The 22,353-nt window shown below is 52.6% G+C and overlaps 2 protein-coding genes across 2 annotated transcripts; one reads left to right on the top strand and one right to left on the bottom strand.

Moving 5' to 3' along the window:
* Positions 1 to 242: 242 nt before the first annotated feature.
* On the top strand, positions 243 to 9,061 carry LOC120762875 (polymeric immunoglobulin receptor-like). The gene is made up of 10 exons (XM_040085724.2): positions 243 to 328; positions 1,568 to 1,890; positions 2,052 to 2,381; positions 2,981 to 3,307; positions 4,533 to 4,847; positions 5,873 to 5,993; positions 6,477 to 6,595; positions 7,805 to 7,924; positions 8,055 to 8,116; positions 8,936 to 9,061. Exons 1-10 carry the CDS (start codon positions 243 to 245, stop codon positions 9,059 to 9,061), a joined length of 1,929 nt encoding a protein of 642 aa, XP_039941658.1.
* Positions 9,062 to 12,233: 3,172 nt separating this feature from the next.
* On the bottom strand, positions 12,234 to 13,763 carry LOC120762951 (interleukin-20-like). Its single transcript, XM_040085890.2, has 5 exons — positions 13,605 to 13,763; positions 13,445 to 13,510; positions 12,878 to 13,030; positions 12,419 to 12,493; positions 12,234 to 12,311 (listed from the first exon to the last, which is right to left on the bottom strand). Exons 1-5 carry the CDS (start codon positions 13,761 to 13,763, stop codon positions 12,234 to 12,236), a joined length of 531 nt encoding a protein of 176 aa, XP_039941824.1.
* Positions 13,764 to 22,353: the final 8,590 nt, after the last annotated feature.

The following is a 22,353-nucleotide window of genomic DNA, read 5'->3' on the forward strand; positions in this document are numbered from 1 at the left end:
CCAGTCAGGAATTCTGTGACAGAGAATACTGGGACGAGATCCACGGGCAGACAAGAACAGAGACATCAGCTCCCTTTTTCCCATCCAATTCCCCAACAGGAGCAACTAAAATCCATTTTTCTCTCTTCTTCAGGTAGCCACAACCCTCACATCCTCCGAGCACAGAGATTATTAGACAATTAACGTTTTGCAAATGCAATTATTCAACACTTTCCTCGTCTTTTCCAGGGAATGAGAGAAAAATGACGTTGCTGGCGCTCGTCTTCCTGCTCGCCTTGCTCCCAGCCGGGTCTGCAAGAGGCAGACACCTCCCCAAGGCAGCCAGTGAGTGTCACCAGCCTGGGCACAGGTTTTGGGGTGGCCGGGGACCAGAGGTGGCCCTGGGAAGTGGGGAGGAGGGTCTGGGTGATGCCTGGAACCGGCTTACCTAGAAACAAGCCAGACAAATTTAAAAAAGATCCTTCTGGGGTGTGTTTGAAAGAGAATTTTTGGGATATATTTAATGGAAAGCCTTCAGGTACGTGAAGAGCAGGTGAAACCTCCCAAGAGGCTACGCCCAAAATGGACGATGGTCGTGAGTTTCTCCGGCAGGTATAAATCTGGTCTGTTTTGCAAATCAGGGGTTAATTCTCCAATTCCAGCTTCAGGTAATGAAGTCACGTTCCACCAGTTCGCTCCCCCATAACTCACTTTTGTTATACTTTCTGGGGCCTGAGGCTGTAGGGCGCCCTTGGTTCTCAGGCTTAGAAGGATTGCTTTGTCTGCCCAAAATGTGAAGAGAGCTCATTAACACCCTGTATGGAGCTCAGAGTCGTACACTAATGCAGTACAGGCTCTGAAAAAATATGAAAGCTAAAATCCTAAGGCCACACAGCCTTGGGAGGGTTGACCTGGAACAGAGGCTGGACAGAGCCAGAGAATAAAATAGATATTGACTAAAATGCCTTTAAGGACACACCTTGGGCAGGACAAGAGCCTGGCCAGGGCTGCACCCAAGGTGGACCCAAAATGGACACAAAATGACGCAAGATGGGCACAAAATGGACACAACATGGTCACAAAATGGGCACAATATGGGCATTAAATGGGAACAAAATGGACCCAAAATAGACACAAAATGGGCACAAAACAGGCACAAAATGGGCACAAAATGGACATAAAATAGACACAAAATGGGCATTAAATGGACACAAAATGGACATTAAATGGACGGCCAGTCATGAGACCTCATACTTTTGTAAGTTTTGCTCCATTTGCACCTTGGGGTTTAATTGACCAATTCCAGCTCCAGGTTATGAACTCCCATCCTTGTTTTCTCTCTTCAGCCACCGTTGTTTGTGCTTTTGGGCCTGAAGCTTGTAACCATTGCCCTTGGTCTTAACCTGAAAAAGGATTTGCTTTTCCTACCTACCCAGTGAGGGGAGCTGACTAACCCCTAGTGCGAGGCTCAGAAACGCCCCTGGGCAGCACAGAATCTGAAAAACACGAGAGCTAGAGTGGAGGGCTCCCAGGGCCCGCGTGGCACTCGGGGCACTCACGCCCAGCCCGTTCTCCCCGCAGTCTCCAGCCCCGTGTTCGGCCCCCGGCAGGTCCACGGCGTGCTGGGCGGCTCGGCCACCGTGAAATGCTTCTACCCGCCCACGCCGGTGAACAGGCGCGACAGGAAATACTGGTGCAAGCAGCAGGGCTCCAAGTGCCTCACCCTGGTGTCCACGGGGTACGTGGCTCCCGACTACCAGGGCAGGATCTCCCTCACCGACCACCCCGAGGAAGAAAACTTCCAGATCAACATCTCGGCGCTGGGGCCGGGGGACGCCGGCACCTTCCAGTGCGGCGTGGGGGTCAATGGCAGAGGGCTCTCCCACACAGTCACTCTCACTCTCGTTGAAGGTAATTACCACCTTGGGACTCCCCCAAATACCGTTTTATTTGGGTTTTTTTCCCCCCCTCTCCCTTTTAAACGAGGCTCCAGCCGTGGCCTGTGCGGCGTCTGAGAGCTGGAGGGGCTTTCAGGGAGTTTCATTTCGGCCCCTGACTGTCTCTGTGCACAGGCCCAGGCGTTCCTGAGGCAGCTGAGCTCTTCTACGTGAAGCTCCGCAGCACCTGGACCGTGTCCTGCAGCTTTGGGGAGCACACTGCCGAGCTGAGGAGATACCTGTGCAAGAAGGAGAAGGAAGGCTGCCGGAACATCATCAACAGCCATAAGGAAATCGATCCGGATTTCCAAGGGAGAGTCCTGCTGGCTTTTGAGGAGACTCCAGGCTCGTTCCGTGTCACCATGACTCACATGGACTGGGAAGACACAGGCTTGTACTACTGTGGGGCTGGTGAATACGGGGTGGATAACAGTTCCAAGGAGCTGGACGTGTTTGTCTACGAGGGTGAGCTGTTCCCAGGCTGTTTTCCCCTTCCTCTCTCCTTCTCTTCAGAAGCATCACCAGCAGTCTCACTTTATTTAGCAAGAACTTGAATTTCTCTGTGCTGTTATCCTATTCTCTCATCTACACACTTCTTCCTATTCATTTAACCACTTGTAACATACTAAACCATCACTAAATAAAATCTGGATCCAGACATCACCTTCCCACAAGTGGACAGCTCTGTTCCCCAGCCCAAAACCCCAGGAGACAAATTCCACCCCCCAGTCTGAGGCAAGCAAGCTGTCTCTTCGAGCTCCCAGTTCCTTAAATCTCAAACTGAGAGATGGGGACGGTCCCTCTAGTGAAGGGAACAAAGTTTTGGAATCTCTGTGGGCTTTGACACTCGGTGAATTTGGGAAAAAGCAAGGCCTGACCGACCTTTTAGGATCAATTCCCACCAGGGGCAGGACAATCTCCTGATGTTTGCAGCCCTGAGCTTTGCCTGGCCTTCCTTTAGCCATAGCAGCTTTATTCGATCTGATAATGTTGATTTTCTTGGGAGGGTGCCCCATGGACACAGGTGAGACTCCTGTAACCTCTCATTTCCTCCTTACCGACAGACAAAAACTTCCCTCAGTTGAAGACCACGATAACCGGGAAAAATGGAAGTTCAGCAACCTTCGAGTGCCTCTATGATCCGCTGAAGAAATCCTCCACGAGGATCTGGTGCAAGTGGAGGAAAGGGGGAGGCTATGACACCATCATAGACAACACCGGGTACGTCAGGTACAACTATGAGGGGAGAGTGGCCATGTTCGAGGACCCCGAAAACAAAACCGTCACCGTCATCCTGAACCAGCTGCAGACCGGGGACGAGGGCTTTTACTGGTGCTTGTCCAACGAGCTGAGGGAGCAGCAGTCATCCATAGAACTGAAGGTTGTAGAAGGTAAGAGCCGTGCACTGGCAGCTCTCTGCCTGCTCAGGAGGTACAGAGCCACCCCAAGCGAGCAGTCTGGACGTGAGCTCCGAGCCTGAGCTCACCCCAGCAGCCCTAAAACTGAGACAGAAACTTTCAGTTTTGTGGGAACGCGTTCGCGGAAAATTCTCCTGAAGTATTACTTGAGCCTTGCAGGAAAAGAACCATAAACAGCATCTTTAGTGTTAATTTAGCAGTGCAAGGAGCCCTCTCCCTCGAAGCTCCATCCACAGCAGCACCACTACCTTTCCTGAAAGGGAAAACCCTGAATTCCCCACTGTGACTGGGATAAGCAAAGCAATCACACAGAGTCAAGAGATTTTCACAGGGCAGAGGGTTCCTCCGAGAGAGCTCCAGGCTGAGCCAAGGCAGAGAACAAGGCGGAGAGCCTCTGCCTGTTTATTTCTTACTTTTTATACATTTTGGGTCTGGCTGAAGATTGGCTTCTGGAGTTATCACCTCCCAGCCTCAGTGGCCAGACCAATTGTCAGTTACAATTGTTTTCAGGTTAGAAATATGCAAACAAAGGACAGAGAATGAAAAACAACGGATTTGTTTATGTTACATCTGTGAGAAAAAGGTAGAAACTTCTCCTAATATTGTACAGTAGCTAAAAAGTCTGACTCCATTTTATGAACAATCAAAAGGCTTTAAAAAACTCAAAAAAACCAGGGTGACACCCCACCCGCACTCCCTGCGTGGGGAATGGATTTGTAGGGAATTCTCAAAGCCTGGCAGAAGGCTCACACAGTCTTGTGCATCCCTGTGCAAACTCTGAGATAAAAAATGCTGGCTTAGAAAGGCCACGGGAGAGGACAGACATCGTTGAGGGAAAAATTGAACTAAAAACGAGATTCAAATAATGACTTTTAAAATAGACTAAATAATTTAGAGAAAAGAAGCACTGTAGCAAGACCACGTGGGGTAAAATTATAGGAGATTGGTGTTAAAGTATTAGCAGCATTGTGTATAGGCTGAAAAGAACTTATAAGTTATGATAACAAAGAAATGGTTTAGCTTCTAATTTTTACAGCGTGAATTGTAACATCTGTACCATCTCACCCTTCTCACGAGACTGAAAATAGGATAAAAGTCTTTCAGAACCCCTCTCAGGAGCCCCTTTCTAGGTCAGAAAGAGGGGGTTTAGGTTTTTTTCCGACACTCTGTAGCCCTGATGCCCCGTTTGCCCTCACAGGAAAACCCGCTCTGACTGGAAAGACGGAAGTGGAGGCACGAGCGGGCTCCCGGGTGGATTTAACCTGCTCCTACCCCTGCCAATACTACTCCTACCAGAAGTACTGGTGCAAGTGGAACAACACCGGCTGTCCCGCGCTGCCAGCGCAGCAGCAGGGGCTGCCAGGGCCGGCTGCCAGCTGCAACGCCTCCTCCAGGGAGATGGTGCTGAGCTTCGACCCGCTGACCGAGCAGGATCAAGGCTGGTACTGGTGCGGGGTGAAGCGCAACGGAGCCTTCGGGGAGACCCTGGCCGTGCGGCTGCGGGTGAGCGCAGGTGAGCTGCGGGCAGGGCTGCGCCGTGCGCCCGCGGAGCGCTCCCCACCGCCGCTAGGCTGCAGCAGCTCAAAGCAGAAGCGCTGCCACCCCGCCGCCTCCGCGATCCGCGCAGGTCGCCCCTCCGGGGTCTTCCTTCACACAGTTTTGACATAAAAAAAAAAAACAAACCACCACATAAAAAACCCCATAAAAAATTAAAAAAAAAAAAAAAAAAAAAAAAAAACCCCCAAAAAAACCCCCAAACAAACAAAAAAAAGCCGGTGTAAAACTCACCTCTCTCCGCACCGATTTTACTTTTAAGCCCGTGCTGGTTGACTAGTTCCTATTTTGAGGTGTAGGGCATCGTTCGGTTCAGGCAGCATCTGGCGCCTTTCAGGTAAAGAACTGATCCAGTTTGGAGATCTTGCACCAGGGAACTTCTTATCTTAATAAACAGGGAACCAGGGAGGAGCAGGAGAGGCTGACGCCAACAGCAAGTCTCAGCTTTGCTGGGATATTTTGGAATTTAAAACGTTTCGGGGGGAGGAACATTGTTAGAAGCAGAGAAAGAGTAGAGCCCTGGGTATCGGATATTTCCCCATCCTGAGTGGGTGATGACCGAGTGAAAACAGAGTGGAACAACCTCGTTTCATTGCTTTTGCTGGGCAAGGAGCCAGGGATAAAAACAAAGCAAGGATGCAAAATTTGGTCTGGAAATATTAGAGGCAGAACTTAGACATGCAAGACTTTTTACCTAGAAATGCAAAAATTTTTACTTAGAAATGCAGGACTTTTTACTTAAAAATGCAGGGCTTTTTACTTAGAAATGCAAGCCTTTTTCAAAAGTCTGTGGGCAGAGAGATCCTACTTGAAGATTTCTGCAGTCAATTATTTGGTGTGAGAGCGTTTCGGGTTTTGAAGAGCCTCTCATGAAAACCCAAAACCCACGGCAACTCCGTGCCCACCGAACACATCCCAGATTAGTTTCTGTGTCCAATTCTCATGCTGCTGCTCCCTAACCCTCTCCTCCCCTGGGACACACAGGGAGCGATGCCAAGCACAGCCCGGAGCTCCTGGATGTTGATTCCAGCCGTGAGTCCGGAGCTGCTCCCCCAGGAGGAGCCTACAGCGATGCTGAGGTGCGGAAAGGAGCTGCCCCAGAAAGGTTGGTTCCCTCCCTCCCCTGCCATTTGTCATTTCTGTGGGGTTTACACGAGCCCGTTGTGTTTGTACACCCTGTGTGTGTTGTTTAGCAACACGCACAAAAAAAACCCTTATCCCCAAAGAGCTTCGCTCTAAATGTCAGAGAAGATAAAAAGTGACAGCAAAGGGTGAGATGACTCACAATTAGTCTCTGATTCAAGAAAATAGTATCAGAAGGAAATTATTAGAGTACAAAACAACTATTTGAAAGTACTCCTGTTGATGTTAGAGGTTTTTCCTTCACGTATTTATAACCGAGCTGCTGATGTAGCTGCTTCGGCCTGACCTCAAGCCTGTATTTTTATTTGGGTTTTATTTTATACTGCGTGCTAGAATCCAGTTGATTGATTGAATTGCACCGTGCTCAGTCAGAATTACCGTTGTACCCAAATTTAGCCTGCTGGATTTTCACATTCTCAGTGAGATCTCTCTCCCTCTGTTCCAGCCCTGAAGAAAGCCATGGCTCCAACACTCTGGCCTTAGTGCTGGGCCCTCTTGCTGGCCTGATCCTGATTGTCGTGACAGCTTTTGCCATTGTCAAGTACAGGCAGATGAAGAGATCTGGTGAGTCCCTGCCTCTCTGGGCTCTCAAGAAACTGCAGCAGCACTGAGTTAAAGCAATACCCAAGTGCTGGGCTGAGCTGCTCTCCTGGCACCACACCGGAACGGGCAGGAAAGTCCCTGCTCCTCCTGTGACCCCATCCAGAGAGCTCCAAACACCCTGATCCTCACACTGACCCATCCAGAGAGCTCCAAACACCCTGCTCCTCCTGTGACCCCATCCAGGGAACTCCAAATACCCTGTGACCCCATCCAGAGAGCTCCAAACACCCTGCTCCTCCTGTGACCCCATCCAGGGAACTCCAAATACCCTGTGACCCCATCCAGAGAGCTCCAAACACCCTGCTCCCCCTGTGACCCCATCCAGAGAGCTCCAAACACCCTGCTCCTCCTGTGACCCCATCCAGGGAACTCCAAATACCCTGTGACCCCATCCAGAGAGCTCCAAACACCCTGCTCCTCCTGTGACCCCATCCAGGGAACTCCAAATACCCTGTGACCCCATCCAGAGAGCTCCAAACACCCTGCTCCTCCTGTGACCCCATCCAGAGAGCTCCAAACACCCTGCTCCTCCTGTGACCCCATCCAGGGAACTCCAAATACCCTGTGACCCCATCCAGAGAGCCCCAAACACCCTGCTTCCCCTGTGACCCCATCCAGAGAGCTCCAAACACCCTGCTCCCCCTGTGACCCCATCCAGAGAGCTCCAAACACCCTGCTCCCCCTGTGACCCCATCCAGAGAGCTCCAAACACCCTGCTCCCCCTGTGACCCCATCCAGAGAGCTCCAAACACCCTGCTCCTCCTGTGACCCCATCCAGAGAGCTCCAAACACCCTGATCCTCCCGTGACCCCATCCAGAGAGCCCCAAACACCCTGCTTCCCCTGTGACCCCATCCAGAGAGCTCCAAACACCCTGCTCCTCCTGTGACCCCATCCAGAGAGCTCCAAACACCCTGCTCCTCCTGTGACCCCATCCAGAGAGCTCCAAACACCCTGTGACCCCATCCAGAGAGCCCCAAACACCCTGATCCTCACACTGACCCATCCAGAGAGCTCCAATCCCAGAGTAACCAGGCTGGGACAGAGCCCAGCCCTCCATGGGCTTTGCCCGTTGTGTCACAGCTTCACCTGGCACGGAGGGTTTGGGCCCTGGTGTGCTCCCAGCCCCTCTGAGCGAGACCTGAGGGATTTTCCTCCCCCCTCTCACCAGACCTGGTGTCCGTGGGGAGCTACAGGACCAACATCAGCATGTCAGACTTTGAGAGCGTGAGGGACTTCAGCGCCAGCAACAGCGTGAAGGAGAGCCAGGAGACCCCCGTGGGAGGGGACGGTGAGTGGCTGACCCCAGCCCAGCCCCGGGGTCAGGGGCTGCCCTTCCTCCCTGAAACACCCCAAAAAAGCCACAGAAACACCTGCCAGCCAGAACCCCCTCCCCAACATCTTCCTTTCTCTGCCTGCAGAGTTCATCACCACCACCGTGGACACTCTGGAAAGCGCTGCCGACACAACGAAGGCAAAAAGGGTAAGTGGAGGCAGGAAAGAGGCCACTGAGCCGGGAGAGGTGGCCACAGCACTGCAGGCTGTCCCAAAGGGGCTGTCTCCCCCCCAGGGCTCTCCATTTTACCCGGATCCAGCCCCCAGGTTGGGTCTCACCCCTGTCCTGACCCCCTGCTTTGGCAGAGACATTAACAGCCGCCACCTTGCTTCAAGAAATAAACCAAGGCAGCCCCAGGCGGCATCGGGAATGTTGGGTTTGTTAGAAATATGAATCACTGGCATAAGCAGGTGGCTGGAAACCATCACCTCCCACTTCTCAGTGGTTTCGGGGGGCACAGGGAGGGCTCTGCTGATGCAAGGGCAGAGATTTGCTGTGATCTCTGCCTTTCCCTAATTTCCTCTGCCTCCCCTGCCCCCGTGGTCCAGTGGCAGCACTTGGCAGTAGCTGCAGGTGCCAGATTCAAGCCTGCGTTTTTCAAAGCCCTCACCAAGAGGAGGGGCGTGGGTGCTGTAAGTGCCAGGAGCTGAACTGGAGCGATCAAGGGAACTGCCAGGACACCAGCAAAACCCAGCAGCTTCAGGGCAAGGGAGCTGGGAACACTCAGGGACAGGCTTGCCGAGGAATCCCAACCCTAAAAGCTTTCGGGGTGTTCCCAGGATGATGCTCACACTGGAACCAGTGCGACCCGCTGGATTGTCCCACTCCTCCGGTGTTATCCTGGGATATCCACAAAAGGCTGCCCATCCCCATCCCCATCCCCATCCCCATCCCCATCCCCATCCCCATCCCCATCCCATCCCATCCCATCCCCATCCCCTGACTGTGTCCTCCTGTCCTTCCCAGAGCTCCAAGGAGGACGCTGAGCTCGCCTACTCCTCCTTCCTCGTCACCTCGGACAGCATCGCCCAGGGCAGCTCCGGGGGGGACAGCGCTGTCCCGGGCGTGTCCCCACCCCAGGACCGGGTCTGAGGGGGGCACAGCGCTGTCCCGGGCGTGTCCCCACCCCAGGACCGGGTCTGAGGGGGGCACAGCGCTGTCCCGGGCGTGTCCCCACCCCAGGACCGGGTCTGAGCGGGGGGACAGCACCTGGGACCGGCTCTGCCTTGAGGATCACGATGTCAGCAAGCAACGCTCTTCATCGCTGCCACAATTCGCTGTAGCTTGAGCTTTTTGGGTGTTTTTTTGCTAAAATTCAGCTTCGAGTGGTGATTTAGGAGGAATGGTTTGAAGCCAAAGGGGGCTGGAAGTGCGGGCCTGAGTGAGGAGGCTGGGCTGGGGAACAGCAGGAGCTCGAGTGGCTCATCCCACCAGCAGCCCCAGCTCCTGCACGGGGCTCTCGCGGGCCAGAAGGAGCACTGTAAAAAAAAAAAAAAAAAAAATTAAAAAATAAAATCCCATTTTTCTTTTAAAGGCAGCTGGAAAACCCTTTAGAACAGCATGTGATGCTTTTGATTCCTCTAAGCTTTCCCGACCTGAAGGCAGTACCTGCAGGCCAGACGTGTCCGGAGTGTTCGTATGCACGAGCAATAAAGAATCCAGTGGCTTTCAGCAGACTGGGGCACTCAGGGTCGGTGGGATATCACAGGAGAGCCCACCCAGAGGGGCACAGAAAGGGTGGGAAAAGCTGAATATTCCACAGAAAAAGCAGTGTGGGAAGCTGCAAAGACAAAGAGCTGATAATGCAGGTGGGTTAGCTGGCAGAGACACTGAGGTTCACTGAGGATCAACACAAATTACTCCTGAACTGAGGATCCCAGAATCTCACTGAGGATAGAACACAAATAAATAATTCCTGAACTGAGGATCCCAGAATCTCGCTGAGGATAGAACACAAATAATTCCTGAACCGAGGATCCCAGAATCTCGCTGAGGATAGAACACAAATAATTCCTAAACCAAGGATTCCAGAATCTCACTGAGGATAGAACACAGATAATTCCTGAACCGTGGACTTTCAGCGCTGGGATGAGCAGGGCAGCATCTCCCTCCTGCTCACCTGTCCTCAAAGAGGGGTCAGGGCTCAGCTGCCGAGTGCTCTCAGCAGCGCTGGGAAGGGGTTTGGAACTCGGGAAAGGCGTGGAGAGGCCGGGACGGGCACAGGGACAGGGACAGGGACAGGGACAGGGACAGGGACAGTAGGGACAGTAGGGACAGGGACAGGGACAGGGACAGGGACAGGGACAGAGACAGGGACAGGGACGGGTCCGCGCCCGCCCGGAGCGCTGGAAGGGAGGGAACGCCTGACTCAGGGCGCAGCAGGAAAGGCGTGAGCCTGGAAAGCATCCCCGGCGGGCAGCAGCGACGGGAGAACGCTCGGGTTTGGAAATCTCGGAGAGGAGAAAACCCCTTTGGCTCTCCCTTTGCAAATCCTCTTCCTCCTCAGCCTTTCCTCGGCTCCGTTCCTCCCTCTCCGCGCTGGGAGCAGCCGGGATGAGCTGAGCTGAGCTGAGCCGAGCTGAGCTGAGCCGAGCGGAGGCAGAGGAGCCGGGGCTGGCAGGCGGGGGTGGCTGAGCATCCTGCAGCCCTCCCGCACCCCTCGCTGCCTGCTGTGCCCCCCAGGGCTGGCACCTCCAGCTGCCGTCTGGTTTCCGAAGGGGAGCGGCCCCGGGCTGCTGCCGTGCCCTGCAGCGGGGAGAGAAGCGTGAATTCCCGGTTCAGGTGACAGCCCCGAGCCGGGCAGGGACTGAGGGGTGCAGCGCACAGCGTGGGATCCATGGGCTGCAGTGGTTGTGACAACAGCTGAAGGTGTGGAATAAAACCCTCGGGCTGTGATCCAGAGCCCACAGAGATCCGGGAGGAGCTCGCCAAGCAGCCCCTGCTCCTTCACCAGGAGGATTCCCTGTGGTCAGGGACGAGCTGTGGCACCCCGCTGCATCCCAGCATCATCCCCAGGGGCTGCTCCTCAGCAGGGAATCGTGGAATGTCCCACACACCCTCCTAAAGGAGGGATGGAGCTGAAAAATCAGCTCTCCTGAGCACGGCAGAGCACGGGGAGGTGAGTTCACCTCTTCGTGCCCTGACACCTGGAGAGATGAAACCCCTGAGAAAGCGAATTAACAGAATCAAAGCCCTGAGGAGCTTTCCTCTGGCGTAAGCAAATATCTGAGGGAGGGCAGTGAGCAGCCAGAGATCTTTCCTTTGAAAGTGAATCACCAGATGCCGCCCAGGGTGACACATGTGGCACAGGGAAATGCTGGTGGTGTCACCCAGCTGGGATTTGGAGCGCGCAGGGGGCACCAGCAACACCCAAAGTGGGAGAGAACAGACCAGAGCTATAAATAATGCCCAGTTTTGGGGACAAACTCTGGGGATTTAGCAGCACTGAGGTCAGAGTTTGGTGTTTCTGGCGTGCCCAGAAGGATTCATCAGCCCTGCATGCCGGAGTGACAGCGGCTGCTGTAAAAGGACGCCACGGAGAATTCAGAAAGCTTCACCAGCAAGAATCATGTAATTCCTCAGAATTTTGACAAACAGACTCAGCACAGTTTCAAGTGGGGTTTATTTACAGTCATCACAACCAATTTCCACAAAACTCACTACTGAGTGTCAGTAAATTGCACAATGCACTCAAAGAACCTTTCTTCTATTCAGCAACCACACATCTTGCACGAAAACTTTTTTACTGATAGGGCAGAAAATACCATCTCAAAAGGAAACACGGATTTCTAAGGCCTGTCACACCTGCTGGGTCCTATTCTTGGAAGCATTTCCCACACTGTACTTCTCATTTCAGCCAGATCCATCAGTGGCAACAGCCCTGACACCGAGCCCGAGTTTATGCAACTTCAGCTGCACCAGAGCAGCTCTCAGCACTCATTCCCCACATTCCCTAGACAAAACAGAAATTCTGTAATTTAAACAATGATTTTATGACATGATCACAGCTTGTGTCTGCCAGCAGGAGAAAGCCTTGTGGGTTTTCCCTGGGAGCATCCTTCGGTAGCAGCAGCGAGGGCGATGCTGATTTAATCAAACTCGTTATTTCCGTCTTAATGCAGGCTCTGCTGATGTCCCTGGCCGGCAGAGCACTCCGGGTTTGCCTGAATGCAGCTGGAGCTGCGCTGATACGGTGATTTATCGTCCCCCTCATCTCTGCAAAGCCCCTGCGGCTCCTCGGCCCGTGGGTAATTAACGCCGCCCGCTAACGAGATTTCTCCATCCAGTCCAGGAGGATGTCCAGCTCCCCCAGGGATTTCATGGCTGCAGTTGTAACATTCAGCTGAAATGATGCACAGGAACGAGCTGTGAGCAGAGACCATCAGCACAACCCACCATAAAGAGAATCTGAACATCTGCGTTACGGACCAGGCTCAGTCGCCCACTCACCGCTTCGTAGTTTGCAAGAATTTGCTTGAATTTCTCCCTGGATTCCTCCCCACACGCGCAATTATTCTGCTCACGCTGGAAAAGCAAGATTAATTCATTAGTCCGGGCAGTTAGTTTTTAAAAATAAGATTTCGGTTTCTCATTTTGCTGGGCGTCATTGACTGAGACGCTGTGGGAAATTCTGCAGGTCCCAGAGCTGGGTTTGAACTCGCAAGAGCTGAACTGACACCAGGACAGGATAAATACTGGGCTTTAGGACCAATGGGGGAGTTCAGCTTGCTGCTCAGTGGGCAAACACAAAAATCTCCCCGTGGACAGAACGCTCTTCACGCTCTGCTTTGCACTCTCACTAAAACCTTTTCCACAAATAGAGACTTTGCAGCTTTGTGAATCTCCCAGGTGATTCGTAGGTGAAACACTGACAGGTGCAGCCCCGCTGGGGCAGAACCCAGGACTCACGCACTGCCCCAGCTTCCTCCTGGCGCTGAGGAAGGAGTTGGCAATGCTGCTGATTTTCCTGTTCACAAACAAGTCCTCGGTCGTGCAGTGCTTGAAAACTTTGTCCACGTAGAAGGTGAAGAGCTGATGAGTGATGCAGCATCTGTCTGAAGACTTAGAGAATGAAGTTAGTGACTAAAAGTTCTTCCAAAGGGTGCGACCTGCAGTCACTCTCTGGGATAAAGCGTCTCTGACAGGAAACTCATGGTAGCTGAGCGCAGCAGGAAGTTTTGAGTCAGAGAAAGTTTCTTTACTGGAGCCTGATTGAAGCTGATAAATAGATGGGAAATCGTTTTAGAAATCGTTTTAGGCTGATTTTCCAGGAGTCCCATCCTCAGCAAGCCTCACAAAATAAAATCAGCTGATTCTGCAGCTGGATATCAGAGGCTGAGACCAGCGGCCCTCGCCCGATGCTTTGGGCTGTGAGAAAGCTGGAAATTACTGATTTATGAGAAATTGCACTCCTCAGGGTCACATTCACCTGCTTTTTTTGGATCCTGCGAGGGCTCCCCAGCCAGGGCCACCTACCTTAACCTTGTGGAGAGAGTGAGGGTGGGACAGGATGCTCAGGGTCCGGATGGGGTCTCTGGATTGCTGCGGAGAGGACGGAGATGGGCACGGAGCTGCTGGCTCCAGAGGGGCTCCAGGAGCTGCCAGGGGCTCCCCCGGCGGCCTGGGAAATACTCACAATATCGGCTCTGATTGCTGAGAAGCCAGCCCTGATCTCTGCCATGCTCATGGAAACCCTGCAGGCTCCAAAGTGGAGGATTTTGTCCACAGCTGTCGGCATCAAATTCACCCAGCAGGACGTGGAGAAGAGGCAGAGGAACAGGGGGGATCCTCTCATGTCAGCTGCCTGGGACACCTGCCAAGGAAGGGAATATTCCTCATTCTTTTCCTGGGTAACGCAACCCTGATCCATATGAAAATACACACATTTTATATAAAACTTGTACGTCCGTACTAAAAAACCCCAAACTCATTGGTATCCCTTACCCATTTCTTTTTTTGCTCCCGGTGAGTAAGAGAAAAATAAAATAAATAAAATAAAATAAAATAAAATAAAATAAAATAAAATAAAATAAAATAAAATATAAAATATAATAAAATATAATAAAATATAATAAAATATAATAAAGTAAAATAATAAAATATTTCACAGAAGAGCTCAGAAGGAAAAGGCAAAATAAATAAAATATCAGTTAAAAATGCATCTAAACAAGCAGAGTTCTTTTGGAAAAAAATAGTTTTCAGAAAAATGAATACAGTGAAATTAAATTTTTAAGTCTAATGACACAGCAGCAACAGGAGGTAACTGACTGAAAATAACAGATCCCAAAAGAAAACAGTTTCCCTTTGGAATAGCGTAAGTCAAACACAAGATTTGTTAGCACTGAAAATTAAGGTTACTAATGAAAATATTAGGGAGATAGGAATACAAGGAAACCCCCAGAAGGACACAGAGCAGAGATAAATTCAGTATCTTACCTTGTTCCTCGGTGTGGCTTTGCCTCTCTCACCGACGTCTGACCCGCAGCGCTCCGAAGGACGCGTTTTTATCCCGGTACCAGGAGGAAATAACTCCTGGATTAACTTTTGGGATTTTTCTTGCTTTTCCCGGCAAGCATTTCCCTTTGTAATCTGCTGAATTAATGAGCTCGTGCGAGGGACCAGCTCTCTCCCCCACAGGTGTTTCCCTCACCTACGGAGGCGGGAACTCTTGGCATCACTGCGAGGTTTTTCTTTTGGGAAGAGGGACGTGACCGAAATTTGGGACCAGCGTTGGTCACATCCCCAGAACGCCCCGGGATGGAGCAATGCTGGCAATCCCCTCCTGGAGAGGAGCCCTCCCCTGCCCCTCACAGAGCTCTTGGGGTGTGGGAAGCTCGGGGGCATCACCCCACGGGGTGCCCGTGGTCCTGGCAGCCCAGGATTTCTGGCAATGGACCCGGTGGAAGTGGTGAAACTCCAGTCTGGGGTTTTCTCCATCATTGTCCTGGCAAAAGTGGCTTTTCCCTGCCGCTTTCAGGGAATCCTGCTCCCAAATTCAAGGAATCCTACTACCAGGTTCAGAGAATGCTGTTCCCAATCTCCTCAGTCCCTGGACACTTCTCTGTCCCGTGTCCCTGGTGTTGGGGACACACAGAAACAGCAGGTCAGGGGTTTGGAGGACACAGCTCCCACCCTGCGGGCACAAGAAGTGGTTTCCAGGATCAGAGGTGATTTAGGTGATCGTTGTTCCCCATCCAAATCTGTCTCCCTGCAGAAGGACGGGAATTTCACCGACGCCTTCCCAAGGCCCCCAGCCCGGCGGCGCGGGGACATCGGCGATCGTCCAGCCTCAGGCTTTCCCTGCCGAGCACAACTGCTGCAGCCAAGGAGCCGACACGCTCTCCTCCCAGCACCCCAGCCCCAGGCTGTCCCGGGGAAGCAGGCTTTGTCAGCTGGGCCACGCTGGCACAGGGATGTGGCAGCACAGACCGCTGAGCTGCTGGCTCCGAGCTTGGGTTGGATGTTTGTGTAGCACCTTTGGAGAGAGGCTCAGTCTAAAAAAGTCTAAAAAAACAAAAATGCGTGGCTAAATAAACTCCCCAGGATGGTGAGCTGGACTCACAGGGCGCTGGGGTGGCACAGTCACCCCTCTGAGGGCAGAAACAGCCTCTGGAGCGGGTTTGTGCCTGTGGGCCAGGGCCGCCCTGCACGGATCTGCTGGGTGACTAATTAATCTATTGATAAATGAGCTCGGTCTTGAGCGGAGATCCGTCACCAGGGGAGGGCCAGGCAGATGGATTTTCTGCCCAGGCTAGTCGGGGTGTTGCACACAGGGTTGCTGGAAGTGCCACAGGTGTGCCCGCCGTGCCTCCCTCACCTGCTGGAAATCAGCCAGATTTCCAAATCAGGGCCCGGGCTGCTGCAGGATGGATTTGCCCTGGTTGGGGCGTTGGAGGGATTTGGGGCAGCACAGGGACATTGATCCCCTCCTCCCTCCCCCAAATCCCGGCTGCTGCCTGGAATTGCAGCAGAAGTGAAGCAGAGGAAGTGGCAGCATTCCCGGGAGCCCGGTGCACACCCAGCCCGGGTGAGGAAACCAGGGAAGAGGCAGAGAGCTCTTACTTCATTATGTAAATGGAAGAAGACATGAAAGGATTTATTTCTTTTTGGGGTTTTTTTTCCTTTTGGTAACCGAACTGACGCCCAGGATGGGTCAGCCCAGTGCCAGAAGGCAGGGAAGGGACGTGGCTGCTGGGGAGGTGGAGGGGAGAGGCTGGGATGACACAGGAGCAGGAGGGAAATGTTGGATTGCTGGGGTCCAGGGCCTTGCACAGATCTCTGCAGGCGTCCCTCAGCCTCTCTGTCCTGTCACCGACCTTCTGCAGAGCAAAACAAACAGCAGAACCCTCAGCACAAGGGCAAGGAGGAGGAAAACCCCCCCGGGGTGGGGGACAGCCCAGAGGGATTTTCATTTTGGGGTTTTGCTGTCTGTGGAAGGGTGGTGATGGAGCACCCCACGGCTGGGCGTGAGGGGTGGCCGGAGTTCTCTTGTTTCAGAGCAGCTGGGCTGGGACCAGCAGGGTTCTCAGGATGGTTCGGGTTGGGAGGGACCTCACAGACCATCTCATGTCCCATGGGCGGGGACACCTCCCACTGTCCCAGCTGCTCCGAGCCCCATCCAGCCTGGCCTTGGACACTTCCAGGGATCCAGGGGCAGCCAGAGCTGCTCTGGGCACCCTGTGCCAGGGCCTCAGCACCCTCCCAGGGGAGGATTTCTTCCCAAAATCACATCTATCCCCACCCTCTGGAAGTTTGAAGCCATCAACACGTTGGACCAAACCCAGGTGGAAGCAAATCACCTCAGCGTGGCTTTCCCCAGGCTGTCATCAACCCTCCAGCTCCAGCAGCATGAGAACGCCCTCAGTACAACAGCAAACCACCCCTCCTTTGCTCTGGGAAGGAAGAGGGAAAGAAGGAGCAGGCATTCCTGAAACCCAGCGCGGTGACGCTGCGGATGAGCTCAGTAGGATGGGAAGCGATTCCCGCAGGCGCTCCGGGCGCGGTTTGAAGGCACGCTCAAACCTCTCGGGCACCGGGAACGGGGCAGGGAAAGCTCTCCTCTCTTCTCCTCTCCTCTCCTCTCCTCTCCTCTCCTCTCCTCTCCTCTCCTCTCCTCTCCTCTCCTCTCCTCTCCTCTCCTCTCCTCTCCTCTCCTCTCCTCTCCTCTCCTCTCCTCTCCTCTCCTCTCCTCTCCTCTCCTCTCCTCTCCTCTCCTCTCCTCTCCTCTCCTCTCCTCTCCTCTCCTCTCCTCTCTCCTCTCCTCTCCTCTCCTCTCCTCTCCTCTCCTCTCCTCTCCTCTCCTCTCCTCTCCTCTCCTCTCCCAGAACACTCCGGCTCCTCCCTCGGGGTCCCGCGGCGGGCGCGCCGTGGCCGGGCGCTGCGAGGGCAGTGCCGGCACAGGGAACAAGCAAAGGCAGCGGGGAGGGATGCGAGCCGGGGCCGGGCGCTCAGGAGCCCCAGCCCAGCCCCGGGCTCAGGAACTCGTCTGAGAAATCAGCAGTGCAAAGCCCGCGGTGAGCGGAGCGGCCCCGCATCGCCCCGGCGCGGGAGGGGCTGGGGCGGGAGCGCTGGGAACATCCCGCGGGGCAGCTGGAAAAGCGCGCGGGGAGGAAGGAGCCTCCCGGAGCTCCGAGCGCCGCCGTGACAAAACCTCTCCAGGGCGGCAGAGAGCGAGCCTCGGGGCGGTGAGGAGCGCGGGACGCGGCCCTGCGGAGCCCGGAGCGGGACGGGGAGCAGACGCTCCAAAGGGACACGGCGCTGCCGCACCCCGCGATGGACACGCGGGGACACTCAGCCCTGCTCCATCCCCTGCGCGCCCAGCCCGCCGCTGGCACCGGGAGCTGCTGCAGCCCCGAGCCTGCCCCCAGGCAGCTTCAGTCCTTCCCAAGGATTGGTTTCAAAAGGGTCCGTTTCATCCTTAAAAATAAATAAATAAATAAATAAATAAATAAATAAATAAATAAAATAAATAAATAATATAAAATATAAAACAAAAAATATAAAACATAAAATATAAAATATAAAATATAAAATAATATAATATATATAATATATATAATATAATATAATATAATATAATATAATATAATATAATATAATATAATATATAAAATAAAATATAAAAATAAAATAAAATAAAATAAAATATAAAATATAAAAATAAAAAAATAAAATAAAATATAAAATATAAAAATAAAATAAAAAATAAAACATAAAATATAATAAAATATAAAAAACTATAAAATAAAATATAAAATGTAAAATAAGATATAAAATAAAATATAAACCATAAAAATAATAATAAAAAACCATAAAATATAATAAAATATAAAAAACTATAAAATAAAATATAAAATAAAATTTAAAATAAAATATCCTTAAAGGAAATTGTCATGGAGCTGCTCTGATCCCAGGGCACCCCGCTCTCAAGGACTGGTCCCAGACCACATTTCACACCAGGTTTCCAGTAAAGTGTCTCAGGGTGATAAGCACCCGTTCCAATAGTGCCTTTCAAGGCACTTTCTGTGCTCTAAGAAGTTCTGATAACACCCGACAGCCCAGCCTTGGTTTGACATTCTTTGTCATCGCTCCTATTTCACAGCAGCTTGAGGCGAACCATCGTTTCAGATATGAGCCTGATAATGTTGGGTTTTTTTTCTCAGGTCCCCAGGAGCCAGAGGATGCGAGTAGGACAAATGCTCCCAGAAATTTTATTCGAGGAGGAATTGAGCCTCAAGAGCACATCCAGCAACAATATCTGGGCTCAGGAACCCTTCCTGATGTCCTTCAGGGAAAGAGCCGCAAAAACCAACTCAGCCACGTGAAACAAAACTGTGGGTGGTGCACCTGCCCTGATAATGCTGTAGCTCACCAAAAGCCTTGTCAAAGAGCTATAATTCTGTTTTCAGCAGCAGAATAAAATGTTTCTACTTGTTTTTTCTGCATGGAGTAATTTCTTTGACACCTGAAGCGACGCAATTTGTGATCCGGCCCTGCCCTCTGCGTAGCTGGCTGTCAACGGGAAGGCGAAACGCAGTTCTCAGCTCTTTAAAAATCAATATTTAATTGTCAAGAAATCCCCATCCCTCCAATCCAGAGCCAAAACCTCGTTTGAACGAGTGCAAATCTGACAAAATCCTCCTGAACCCAGGCACGGACAGCAGCGCCCTAGAGGTGCCACCCCTGATGTCACTCTTCCCATGAGCTTGGCGCTCTCTGGCATGGAAACCCGACAATCAGACTGCTCCTCTCCCTCTTAATTAGTGCAGCTCGTTATGGGCAGAAAGCCTGGCCAGGGCCATCTCCAGCCCCGCCCTCGCCCAGCCCCAGCTCTGCAGTGCTGCTGACAGAAGTGAAAAAAAAAAATTGTTTTTCTCGGTAAGCTCGACAAATGAGTCAGAAAAGACTCAGTGAGGAGGAGCTGCCGGGGAGGTACATCATGTACCCTCTCCTCAGTCACGTTCCAAGCCACAGCCACTTGAATAATTCTGAAAATCAAACACTGGGTGCTGCCTCGTAGGGAGCAACAGGCTGAGCACGGCTCGTCTCGGGGAAATGCGATTTTTATCCAGCCGAGCTCCAAGAGACATCCAGAGCAGGAGTTCAGCTGCTTTCAGGCATTCCTCACGAGAGGTTCACAGCGCCCAGGACTCCCAGCAGCTTTAGGATGAGCAGAGCAGCTCCTTTCCCAGATCTGGGGGGCTCAGGGACCTTTGGAGAGCCTGGGACAGTGTCCCTCACCCCAAAACAATGTCCCTCACCCCAAAACAATGTCCCTCATCCAGGACAGTGTCCCTCATCCAGGACAATGTCCCTCACCCCAAAACAATGTCCCTCATCCAGGACAGTGTCCTTCACCCCAAAACAATGTCACTCACCCCAAAACAATGTCCCTCACCCTAAAACAATATCCCTCACCCAGGACAGTGTCCCTCATCTAGGACAGAGTCCTTCACCGTGGACAGTGTCCCTCACCCCAAGACAATTCCCGAATCCTCCTGATTTAGGGCATCTCCCCTGGTTGTGCCTCTGGGGCTCTTCCTGCCGTTGTCAGGCACCAAGAGCCCAGCGCAGGGTGTCCCCAGGCACAGCAGGGAGGGGACAGTGCCACGTCCCCCAGGGAGCGTCACCCCGGAGCTGGGGGTGACCCTGGGCCCCCCCTGTCCTGGCCGGGTGTCCTTGGCCGGGTCAGGGACACGTCCCAGCAATGCCACCTCCTGTGCCACCTCCTGTGCCACCTCCTGTGCCACCTCCTGCCAGCACAGATGTGACACCGGCCCCGTGACTCACTGCTGGCACTGCTGCTGAGACAGGATTTCACCCTGAAAGGGGAAAGAAATTGCCCAAAAACAAAATAAAATAAAAGCCAATTTTCTTTTCCCCCCCCCCCCCCCCCCCCCTTCTAAAGATTCACCTTTGAGGAACAGGAAAAGCGTGGTGGAGGATCTCGAGCATCTACAGCGTTCTGCAGAAAAATCATTTAGTCACCGAGGTGGGGGCTGTAGAAGGTTAGATAATTGTTTCCCCTGCTCTGGTAAAAACGTGAATTCGAATTTTGGTTATCATAAATGGCATCTTCCCCACAGGCAAATGCTTATTTCAGGCTTTTAGAGTTAAATAATTCAGCTCAAAAAGGTTTTTCTTTTTCTTTTTTTTTTTTTCCCCAGCTATCCAGCAGTTGGGTTTCAGCTGCCACATCTGTGTCCTTGTGAGTCCACCCCAAGTGCCCCTGTGCCCAAACCCAGGCTGGTCACGCTCCCTGGGATGCCAAGGAGCAGCCCAGGAGAGCCCAACTCGCCCCTGCCCGCTTCAGGGACCAGCTGGAGAATTCAATTGCCCTTGGGAGATTTTCATCCCAAAACTGCAACAGCTCAGGAGTTGCCCAAGAAGGGGAGGGAATCACCCATCATGTCCCAGGAGCGCTGCCACCAGCAGCACCGACACCTCTGGGACCAGCACGGGGCTCAGGATCTGCTGGGATCCCCAAACCCCATCGCCCAGCTCCCCGGTTCCTCCCATCCTCCTTTCTGGAGAGCTAAAAGCTGCTGTGGCAGCAGAAATCACGGGGGGCCTTTCACAGGAACGCAGGATCACCCAGCTCCGAGGAGACTTTCGAGGTCACCTAGTCCAACAATCAACCACGGCACCCCCATAACCACCCCAAAACCATATCCCCAAAGTATTTCCTGAGGGAAAAGCAGGCTTGGCCTGAGGCTGGAGCAGCCAGTGGGTCTGACAGTCCCACGCAGCGCCTGGGTTTGCGCCGAGAGCGAAACGTGCTGACAGCGCAGGCAATAAATGACACCTAATAAAGGAGAAACTGAGAGCCGGCTGCTATCAGCTCCGTTTTTGAACAATCCAGGGAGCGAATGAATCACTCCAGTAGCCAGTCAGATTCAGCTTTCACCAAAACTGAAAGCCGTGTTTCAGTAAATTCGCTGTTGGCTCCGTACGCAACCGGCTCGCGGCGCCGGGTTTCGGTTTTGGGTTAATACTGCCCCTCTCCATTTCACAACCCCGAGGAGACGAGGCTGGTTTCGGGATGGATGCACGTGAGCTTGGGGAGTTCTGCTCCAGCTCCGGCCCCGGGGCACGGAGAGGGGCAGTCAGGGCTAAGAGGGGAACGCCGGCACGCCACCGCCGCTGGGCTCCATCCATTCCTGCCTGATTGGAGAACACCTCCTGTGGGAAGGGGAAAAACCAGGAAAACTGGGCACTGTTTGTTTGCCTCTAGTGTAAATTCCTGGGAAATCGCATCCTGACTCAAGGCTGATTTTTCCAGAAGCTTCTCCAACCCCCCTGGATAGCTCTGCCCCGTCCTGGCACGCATGGGGAGCACCAGCTTGGCCTTCTGTCCCCTGACCTCGAAGGACTCTGAAAGCTCTGGAAAATGCAGAGCATTTCCTCCCTGCACAGCCCCTTTTAGCCACCAACAGAAATCCGGGGCACTGCGAGGATTTGGGCTCCTCATTTGACTCCATATTTTCAGCAGACCCTGCTGGACGCTGCCGAGGAGCAGGGATGAAGTTCCCATCCCTCTTTTCCCGACAGTAGAGGAAGTTTGCTTCAGAATATGTTTTTTTCTTCTTTTTTTTTTTTTTTTCTTCTTATTTTTAAACAGTGAGAGGGGTTTTCCACCGTTCAACTTCATCTTCCACTTCCTAGTTACGGTCCTCAAAAGTGACAGGGAGAGCAATAAACAAAGAGAGACACAAATGGCTGATGTTAATGAAGTAAAGCTTCCACAGAAAGATAAAGCCCAGGGAAATTGTTGAAGAAGCTCGAGGAGAGCAGTTCTGAGCAGGAGTGGAGCTGACACCCGAGCTCCCATGGGGAGCAGCAGGATTTCAGTTGAATTCTGCTTTTGCAACTCAACTTCTGCCCTC

Source organism: Hirundo rustica, chromosome 24, assembly GCF_015227805.2.
Source record: "Hirundo rustica isolate bHirRus1 chromosome 24, bHirRus1.pri.v3, whole genome shotgun sequence".
Classification (NCBI taxonomy): Eukaryota; Metazoa; Chordata; class Aves; order Passeriformes; family Hirundinidae; genus Hirundo; species Hirundo rustica.

Excerpts from the sequence above, each read along its gene's own strand:
- LOC120762875 (XM_040085724.2), top strand. The coding sequence starts at position 243 with ATGACGTTGCTGGCGCTCGTCTTCCTGCTCGCCTTGCTCCCAGCCGGG. Across the intron at positions 2,382-2,980 it reads GGACGTGTTTGTCTACGAGG|ACAAAAACTTCCCTCAGTTG; the intron begins GTGAGCTGTTCC and ends CCTTACCGACAG. Across the intron at positions 7,925-8,054 it reads GACCCCCGTGGGAGGGGACG|AGTTCATCACCACCACCGTG; the intron begins GTGAGTGGCTGA and ends CTCTGCCTGCAG.
- LOC120762951 (XM_040085890.2), bottom strand. The coding sequence starts at position 13,763 with ATGAGAGGATCCCCCCTGTTCCTCTGCCTCTTCTCCACGTCCTGCTGG. Across the intron at positions 13,031-13,444 it reads ACTCTCTCCACAAGGTTAAG|TCTTCAGACAGATGCTGCAT; the intron begins GTAGGTGGCCCT and ends TCATTCTCTAAG. Across the intron at positions 12,312-12,418 it reads TTCTTGCAAACTACGAAGCG|CTGAATGTTACAACTGCAGC; the intron begins GTGAGTGGGCGA and ends GCATCATTTCAG.